Here is a 10,253-nt window from a genome sequence, read left to right on the forward strand (position 1 = left end):
GGGTTCAACCATTTCATATACGTTCACAATTGAAAAATAACTTGAGCCAATGCTCCTCGTTGTTCATAGGTCACAATTTCCTTTCACAAGATCTTCACAACAAATAGGAATCATCACCAAGGAAAGAGAAATACAACGAAATCAAGATATTCGCAATTTAAGGACTCACGGTCATGCTAGACACCAACGTATAGATACTCGTCACCATGCCTATACGTCGTACTCAACAAGAAGCAATTAGCAAATAAGACTCAACTCCTAGTCCCTCAAGCTAGGGTTAGACCAAACACTTACCTCGATGCCTTGAACACAACTCAAGTCTCAATTATAGCTTTACCCCTTGATTCCACCGCCAATCCGCTCGTATCTAATCACAAATTACTTAATTACATCAATAAACACTAAATGAATCAACCCCAATGCATGAAAATGAGTTTTTCAAAGTTTTACCCAAAAAGTCAAAAATCGCCCCGGCCCACGTGGTCAAAACCCGAGGTTCGAAACAAAACCCGATTACCCATTCCCCCACAAACCCAAATATATAATTTGTTTTGTAATCGGACCTCAAATTGAGGTCCAAACCCTCAATTTTTGAAAAACCTAGGTTCTGCCCAAAACACCCAATTTCCCCCATGAAAATCTATGATTTTAGGTTGAAATCATGTTATAAGATGTAAATGATTGAAAGAAATGAGTAAAAACTAACTTACAATTGATTTTGAAGAAGGTTTGTTCTTGAAAAATCGCCCAAAGGGGTTGTGTTTTGAAAATGGGGTGAAAATGACTTAAAAATCGACTAAGTGTAAAAATTTGAAGGTTGCAGATATGGGAATTGCGAACAGGGATTCGCAATTGTGAACGCCGACCCTCAGATATGGGAATTGCGAAGCAGGGTTCAAATTTGCGAACCCTTCACAATTCCCCAGGTTTCGCATTTGCGAAGAAGTAGTCGCAATTGCGACCTCGCATTTGCGAGAAAAGTATCGCATTTGCGATGACTGAGGATCCAGGTGGGCATCGCTTTTGCGATGGAAGTCTTCGCATTTGCGAAGAGGGCTGCCCAGGTGTTGTCTCGCATTTGCGATGCATAGCTCACATTTGCGAGCTCGCATTTGCAAGGCTGGCTTCGCAAATGCGAAGCCTGCAGGTCAGTTCATACCAGAAAATTTTAAGTTCAAAAATGCAACCGGTGGCCTGTCCAAAACTCACCCGAGCCCTCGGGGCTCCAAACCAAATATGCACACAACCTCAAAAACATCCTACGGACTTATTCGTGCGATCAAATCGCCCAAATAACATCTTATACATCGAATTAAACCTCAAAATCCAAGAATTCTTTCAAACTTCATAAAACCTCAAATTTTCCAGTTTAGGTCCGAATCACGTCAAACGACGTCCGTTTTTCACCAAATTCCACAGAAACATCTTAAATCATATATAAGACCTGTACCGGGCGCCGGAACCAAAATACGGGCCCGATAATAACATGTTTTAATCAAATTTTATTTTTAATTTCCTTAAACAATTCCAGAAAACAATTTCTTTCAAAAATTCATTTCTCGGGCTTGGGACCTCGGAATTCGATTCCGGGCATACGCCAAGTCCCATATTTTCCTACGGACTCTCCGGGACCGTCGAATCACGGGTCCGGGTCCGTTTACCCAAAATGTTGACCAAGGTCAAATATATTCATTTTATCATAAAAATTTAACATTTTTCATAGAATTTTACATTTAAGCTTTCGGGCTACACGTCCGGACTGCGCATGCAAAGCGAGGCGACTCTAAATGAGGTTTTCAAGGCCTCAGAAGCACATAATTTATTTAAAACAGGTGATGACCCTTTGGGTCGTCACACTTGGTTATCAACCTCAATGGTAACAGTAGTGAATTTAATTAGGGAGATTAAAATATAATTTGTGCAAATTACATGATAGAAATTAAAGAGCTATCTTAGCTAGCAGAAATGAATATGTTGATCAACTAAATAAAAGGTTGATTACTAAGTTTTATGGTAAAAATAAAATATTTTTTAATTTTTGACTCAGCAGAATATGATACCAATAATTACTACCTCGAGAATACTTAAATATGTTAACACCAAATGGCCTTCTACCATACAAGTTTGTTGTTAAGTTCATTTCTTACGTATGTTAATATCATCGTATATATAATAGACTAAGTTAAAAATTAATTTCGTTGCAAATAGGTTTATTTTGAAGAAAAATATGCCCGTCATACTACTGAAAAGCTTAGATATGCCGAATAGCTTATGTAATAGTACACAGATGATATATATAAGTATTGAAAATAACATCATACATGCAGAAATTATGATACCGGTCAATGTGCTTCTAAGTATGTGTTTATCCCCCGAATTCAACTTTCGTCTTTCGAAACTAAAGAATATCCTATTAAATTTGTTGAAAATAATTTTCAATATGTTTATGTGTTGCAATTATAATAAATAAAGCACAAGGACAAACATCCTAAATATTGAATTATATTTACAGCAATATAAGTTTTTGCATGAACAACTATATGTTGCACTTTCAAAAGGGATATCAATATCGACAACAAGAGTTCTGGTTATGGCAGAGCAACCGAAACATTAAAAGAAAAAACATACACAAAAAAATATTGTCTACAAAGAAGTGTTCGGTAAGATACCATAACATTAAATGTTACTAAATTATAATACATAATTATCTAACTAACGTGACCAAATTGATCATTGGTGTAAGTTCTGATGATGTCCTTTTATTTTGAATTTATGTATTATGCTAATATATAATATTTTTTGGCATTTAGATGATTGTTGTATTATTATACACAAAATTTCTCTCATTAATTAAATTTTATTGTTCCTTCAAATAAATAAATATTTAAAACAACACATTCTATTATTATCGTGCAACACACATTTATAGATACTAGTTTTGTGAACAGTTACTATGATGCATAAAACATTTATTAGTTTTAGAGAATTTTATAAGGAGATTAGTTTTACTAATAATGCAACTAATCAAACAATTCCTCATATATTATCATTAACAGCATAATTATCCCTAAATTATTAATCACCATATAATATTTTTTATATTATTATTCACTGCAAATAATCTCTATACTATAATCTCTACATAACCAGTGTTCATTTCCCCCCCCTCATAACTCATTAACTTTCTTTTCTTTTACCTTTATAATTTTTGTCATTTAATTATTTTGACTATTGCCTTTTACCGTTTTGGGTTTTCCCATAATTTTCTACATGACCATTCTTTGACCCATATAAACCTCGGATCTATTCTGCCTTCCTCAGTCCTCTTCGTCGCTGGGTGTTTCGTTTTCTGAGTTTCGGTTTTTGGGTTTTGCTCCGTTGGGATCGTTTCTACTAGAGAAAAGGGCTTCGAACATGGTAAGCCCAAAAGTCAATTCATCAAAATTATCTTTATCTAATTCTTTGAATCAAATCTGAAAATGGATCAATTCGTAGCGATAATAATTCTTACTTATCAGTAATCAATGCTATGCTTTTCTGATCAAATAGCTCAATTGATCTTAATTTTTCTTGTTTAGATTCTGGGGTCTGTAGATTAATTAATGCTGGATTTTTTGCATTGCTTGTATCGGTATATCCTTGTATCGTAATTCCCCAGTATATTGATTTTGAAAATTACTTAGTACCAGTTTAAGTGTAATTTTTGATTCGAATAACTACATCCCAGTCTCAAACTAGTTGAGCTGATGGATCCCTTACCCGTTTAACATTACACCCAGGTGCTGATGTTCCTAGGAGAGCGTGTAACAATAATTCCTTGTGTAGGGTTAGAAGATTCGTGGAATTACGACTATATTTGATCTGGCTATCAACCTCCTCTACCGGATAAAGGAGGAACAATTATATAATATATAGGTTGGTTGCCAAATTACTAATAGTCCTAATTCCATGAATCCTCTAACTCTACACATTGAATTCATCTTTTTGTAACCCTTCCTCCTCTGTCCAGGGTTGGTCCTAACAATGCAAACCTCACATTGGCTATGTCAAAATCACATAACGAGTTTGAATATGCTTCCTGTTTGTGGATAATAAATTATATGGTATTTTTGCTAATTTTAGGGCAGTTGAAGTAGTGGCTTTGTCCAATTTTTGGTAGAACATAAGTTGACTTCTAAAAATTGGAATTGAATTTGTCAGGTACGATTACAGCCCGACCCATTCCTCAATGAACTGACAAGCATGTTTGAGCGAACTACTGAGCGTGGTTCTGTTTGGGTTACTCTCAAACACTGTGAGTTTGCCTCTTCGTTGGTTTTTCTGTACTTTTGGCAATTCTCTTTTTGAACGATTAACAATAGAACTGTAGATTGAAATACTGAATGAGCAATTATTTCCTCTGTATTTACAGCTTCTGATAAATCTAAAGCCCAACGGAACAAGATGAAGACAACTGGCGAAAATATTGAATTTAAGTGCCTCATCCGAGCAACTGATGGGAAAAAGAATATTTCCACAATGGTAACAGTAGAAGCATTTCATTCTTTCCCATTGCTTAGTGTGGTTTAGCGCTGCTTTCTTCAAGTCTTGCCTTTTTTTCTTTTCTTTTTGCTTTGTTGAATCTTGAATAAAACTTTGGGATGTTCTCTGATAGGAAGATGTGATTGTGTTAGCGTCTTAATGAATTAATTTTTATAGTATAAGTTGAAGTGTGTAGATAAAAGTTAGATAAATGCGTGCTCCTTGTCTTGGCCTTTGAGATAGGGAGCAATATATTTTAGAAAGGGGGATGATAGTCTTGTGGTTCAAATGGAATGATAGTGCAGTCCTTGTTTACTTGATTGATAACTAATGGTTAAAGTATATGCTTGTAATTTAATATTAGCGCATCAACAGTGACGTTATTTCTTGTTCCTCTTATTAAACATAAAACTATATATTTTAGAGGCACTTTCCTCATTTGTGCCCTCTAGATCATCGCTTTCCCTTCCTTTCTCGGTTCCTCCAGTGATGCCCTACATTAACAATTAAGATGGAAGGAGAAAGAAAACAAGTAAAGGAACGGAGCAAAGTTGGAGATTGATTGTGCATTACTTGGTGGAGTTTGATTTTGACATATTTTGTAGTGTATAGTTCCTAGTACTTATATAAGAAGTGAGTTTGATTTTGACATATTTTGTAGTGTATAGTTCCTAGTACTTATATAAGAAGTGAGTCCATAATTCTGGTCAAAGAAGTCTTCTATATCTTTCCTTACTCTTAGTTTAAATACAAATCTAACTATCTAAGGGTAGAATCTGAATGTGCTTTTGGGGAATGCTTCCAGCATCTGGGGTTAGCATTTAAATTTGATAGCAAAAACTGTTAGGAAACAAAGTTTGGTGGAATGATAAAATTTGCCACTTAATATTGTTTATGTTTTTGGGCACAAGTTTTCTGCAAGTGGCTGACTATGAAAATGACTAGTAAGAGAGGGACTTATTATCCGTATCAAAAAGAGAAACTCTTGGATCTATCAGAGGCTGAAGAATTTGCACTCATCTGCGTGCTCACTCTGTGTGTGTGTGGATCAATGGTCAAAGCGATCCAGTTATTTGTCTGTTGATGCAAAAAGTGTGGAAATCCTTCCCTGTTTGGACTCAAAAAATTTCATAGCATCACTTTGACTCCACTCTAAGTAACATTGCCTATTAAACTTGTATATTAGGTTTAACATCTATGGAGTTACTAGATACATGATCATTGCAAGATCCATGTCTCCTTTTAGTTTGACCAAGATGCTTTATTCTTTCATGCCACTTACTCATTTCTAAAAATGGTATCCGCATCAAGTACATCAATTTTTCTTTCTTCCTCAGCTTCCTGTCATGAGGATTTCTCGCCGTGGGAACAATGTCTAATGCTCTTCTATTTTAGCCCTCATTGCTGATAAGCACCTTTGAGCTTTAACCTGTCTGCTAGCAGATGCTATCTTGCTAATGCAATTAGTCACTTTATCTGCATAACAACTGTCTCCTTTTTGGATCTTTAGCTTGCGCACCTAGACTTTTCCATGGGTTACCTGCTATCACCCACCATCATAGAAACCGTGTAACTTTGTCCATCAAGACTTGGACTGATGGGAAGAAATTACCTAGTGTTTTTGCCTCCATTGGGATTTGAACCTGAGACCTCATGGTTTCCAACCCACTTCATTGATCACTAGGCCTCTTCAGTATTGCAAAATTGTAGTCCAAGTTCAATAGCAATTAGTCATTTATAATGAGCTCCTTCTGCATGCATTACTTCAAGGATTGTGGGGAAATCTTGAACTTTTGGGAGATGACTGGGATTACAGGTAAGGAGGTGATCTTAGTCTCCATGTGGTTACTGGTTACTGGGATTAATAGATGCTGGGTGCTTCCTTGGTACTCCCTGCCTCAACTTATATGAGACACTTACATTTTGGAATGCTCTGAAAATTTTGAACCACTTGATTTCTGTACCTTCCATGAATTCAAACATATCAAACTATTCAAAATTTAAACATTGACATGACTTTTTAAAACTAGCTTTTCAGTATTTTCTTATAAGTTCTTCTATAAGGACATATCTCTAGAATTAAGAACAAATGTCTACATAATTTGTATTTCTGGTGTAAGAGCAATATTTTGGAGAATGAAGATCAATATTTGGACTTTATTGAGATGCTTGGAAAGTTATTGTAACCGGTGGAGCCTTCTTTGATGTACTTGTGTACCATCTTGGTACTTATTTAATGATGAAACCTTTACCTTATAAAAAAAAGTTCTTTTATAAGGACATTCTTTTCTTATAATGAAATAACAGTCTTATTAACTAGCAAAATCCAGCACTAAGGCAATGTTGGGAGTGTACAAAAGAGTTTTTGCTTAACTTCTTAAACTATCATGCAGTGATGTTGGGAAGTAATCAAGGTATCACTTCATATACATTTGTGAGATTACACTACATAGCTACTAGATACAAACACTTGTATTTTAAATTATGTCCAGGCCTTGTTTTGTCCTCAGAAGATCGTTGATTCTTCTCATTCAATAGTACTCACGGAATACATGCAGTGATTGTTTTCCATATCTTCTTGCTTGCCCTTTCTTGCCCAGCAGCTTGAGAGTTCCTTGACAATCTTGGTTTTCCATAGCCCACTGCAGTGAAATAATCTAAAAAAGGGCCCTCATAGCTAAAGCAGCAAATTTTGCGGTGTATGTCGTCTGTAGATGGACAATCCTGCTTTCTGTAGTTTCTTTTTTTCCTTTTATGTTAGGCATACATGAATTATGATAGGCAAATTGTAGTGCTGAAATCATTTGCGAGCTGAATCCTAATTGCACATTTTGGTTCTGAATTTTGCTTACCTGCACTTGCAAATACTCTTTGGTTTGTTACTACTTGAAATTGAGAACTTGCCAAAGTTTCCCGGTGGTGTATATGTGAATGAAGTTTGGGTTGATGAAGCCCGTCATGTGTCTATGTCTAAGGATGTGTTAATCCTCTAATATAGAACTTTGACTGGTATATCTGGTAGCCATCCCTTCTCAATTTTCCTTCTTGAATGTCTTTCTACATCCTACAATGGAGACAAGTACACACACTTAAATTTTCTTTAACTTTATTTGTATTCATGTTTGACTTGGTGTTCATGTAATATCTGATTATTATTTATGTGTTGATACATCATTTCACTTCTTGTAGCCACTGATGCACTTGATTTCTTTGGACTAACAGGTTGGAGCAAAAGATCACCAGCGTTTCCAAGCATCTTATGCGATTTTGCTGAAGGCCCGCTTGACTGCACTAAAAAAGAGGGAGAGAAAGGACAAGAGGAAGGCTGCTGATTCTGACAAAAAGTTGGAGAAGTCAAAGAAGAAATCAGCTGCTCAAAAGGCCTCTACATGAACTTTAGTCCTTTGATTTATTCCCCCATTTTTGTTTCTAGGATATAGTTGTAGGATTTGACTCCCATTTGGGATGACAAGTCTGAAACTGCATTATAACTCCAACTGCATAGAATGATGAGAGGAAATGTTTTTACTCAATGTTTTCACTTCTAAATTAGTGAAACTTTCCGAAGAGCTTGTTGGTATTATGGAACTTTGAAGAGATTCTGTCATAATCTTGATTTTTAGTTCGTTGAAGAACAGCTGTGGCAATCTTAGAGTAGAGCGGACCAAATTAGACTAGTTACCTACTTCAATGTCATTTTGTAGTTTGTTTGATTGCAGCTATATATACTTTTGGTTGTCAGAACCTAACGTGAGATTGTGTAGTTCTTTTTATTCTACCTTTTTCTTTTTCTTTTTTTCATATGTTCCAGAACCAGTAAGTGTTGAAATAGGCACTCTATTTGGTGGGTTATCTGGTCTAAAACTTATTTTCATGTTATTTGTATAGGTTTAGTGGGTGTTAATTACATTTAATCTTTTGCTTGCTACGAGATTCAAGCCTAACCTCACCCAACTAATGGGCTGTTGAGTTGAGCCAGACTTGTGGGTCAAGCCTATTCTAAACCATGAACATTGGTTGATCTAACACTCTAACTGGGCTGTAAATGTTTGTGCTGCCGAAAAAAGAGAAGTCAAGTAGTAACGTCTTTCATATGAAGTGAAATAACCCTTTTCATTTGATTGACATTTTTCCTTACGTAGTCATTATTCAAATGTGAAATTTCTCCTAACAAGAGGAATTATTCCCAGTATCTACACCAAGTTGGTGACAATACTCGGTATAATAATCAATCCTCCTAGCAACAGCCGGAGGATTGCCACCATCACACTCAAATGGGCCATAAGTGGCTCGAATCGTCGCCCCAAAACCTTGGCCAGAAGTTATGAGAGAGTGGCAATTGCTCATCCAGTACCACAAGGCTGTCTTGAATGATATAATGTTGTCTCTAGCCACGATATCAGGGTCGTTTAGGCCATCGAATCCGATGTCCTTTCCCGCTGGTCCATAGTTGAAATTCCATGACAATTGGATCGGTCCTCGGCCATAATATTTCTTGCCAGGGACACAAGGGTACTCTATGTTTTGCTGATCACAGTAGTTCCTGGTTGGTCCATTTATCTCACTTATGTAGCACATGTCTGCATTGCCAAAAAAAAAAAAGCACTATGTTGTTAGTTGAGTAAATTAAAGGCCATGACAAATGTGAACTAAGACTATAGCGGAAGAACAAATCAGAAATGGCCAGATTTACAACTGGTAATTGAGAAATAGCCGCAATTTAAAAGTAATCGAAATTTATCCTTAAAAATTCGGAAAAGTTCGAATTCTTTTACATATGAGATTCTTTCCAACATAATATATTGGAAGTTTAAATGCAGGAGCTTCCTAATCCAACATATTATAAAATTGGGTAGCCGGTGGTATTTGGCATGGGAGAGTTGTAAGGAAAAGGACTTACGTCCAGTCTCATGAGTGACATGAGCAAAGAAAGCGGCAATTTCACGCTTAGTATCATTAGAAGAACCAACAGTTCCAAAACGAGGATAAGAGTTGAGAGCTTCAAGAAAGGCAGATCTTGTGTAAAAACCTTTGCCATCACAGCTTGAAGCAGCTTGATTAGCAATTCCATTGAAGAATGATTCAGAAACAATTTCAGAAACTGATCCATTAGTAATTAATGAACCATAACAAGGCCCTCCTTGGCAGCCTTTTCCACAGTAATCATTTCCAGTGCCACAATAACCCCATTTACTGCAGCATAAGCCTTCTGCACACCCACATTTCTGAGCTAAGATCCATCTTGGAGTTAATATTATAGCTAGACTACAAATAAAAATGAAGTGCTTTCTTGAAGAAAAACTATTAAACATTTTTTTTTGTGGCGAAAAAAAAGAACTACTTTTTCGTTTTTCCTATGGAGGAAAGACTAAAAAGATAGTAGTAGTATTTATAGAAGCAAAATATGAGCCAGTAGTGTTCAAAATTCAGCAATTTAGTGTGAACTTTGACTTTTGACTGATTTGAGTGTAGCAATTTATTAAGAAGGATATGGTTATGTCATAAAGTCCTTTGCTTATTCATGCAGATCTGATGTAGTACTGATTAAAAACTCCTTGAGGTTTTTGGTAAATGTAAAAACCTCCCTTCAAGTTTTAAGAATTAATTGTAGGCGATATATGAGCTTAATTATTTGGCTAATTAACTGAATGAAAAAAAGTTTTTAAGCACTAAGCGCATTTTAAGTGTTGGAGTTGATTTATGAATAAACAATTACTCATTTGGATATAAGT

At 35.8% G+C, this 10,253-nt stretch overlaps 2 protein-coding genes across 2 annotated transcripts; one reads left to right on the forward strand and one right to left on the reverse strand.

Annotated features, from left to right (window-relative positions):
- Positions 3,260-8,294, forward strand: LOC109227098 (signal recognition particle 14 kDa protein). The gene is made up of 4 exons (XM_019392113.1): positions 3,260-3,417; positions 4,201-4,294; positions 4,412-4,521; positions 7,744-8,294. Exons 1-4 carry the CDS (start codon positions 3,415-3,417, stop codon positions 7,912-7,914), a joined length of 378 nt encoding a protein of 125 aa, XP_019247658.1. The 5' UTR covers positions 3,260-3,414; the 3' UTR covers positions 7,915-8,294.
- On the reverse strand, positions 8,650-9,869 carry LOC109228291 (endochitinase EP3-like). The gene is made up of 2 exons (XM_019393445.1): positions 9,422-9,869; positions 8,650-9,101 (listed from the first exon to the last, which is right to left on the reverse strand). Exons 1-2 carry the CDS (start codon positions 9,831-9,833, stop codon positions 8,689-8,691), a joined length of 825 nt encoding a protein of 274 aa, XP_019248990.1. The 5' UTR covers positions 9,834-9,869; the 3' UTR covers positions 8,650-8,688.

Source organism: Nicotiana attenuata, chromosome 6 (genome assembly GCF_001879085.1).
Source record: "Nicotiana attenuata strain UT chromosome 6, NIATTr2, whole genome shotgun sequence".
NCBI lineage: Eukaryota > Viridiplantae > Streptophyta > Magnoliopsida > Solanales > Solanaceae > Nicotiana > Nicotiana attenuata.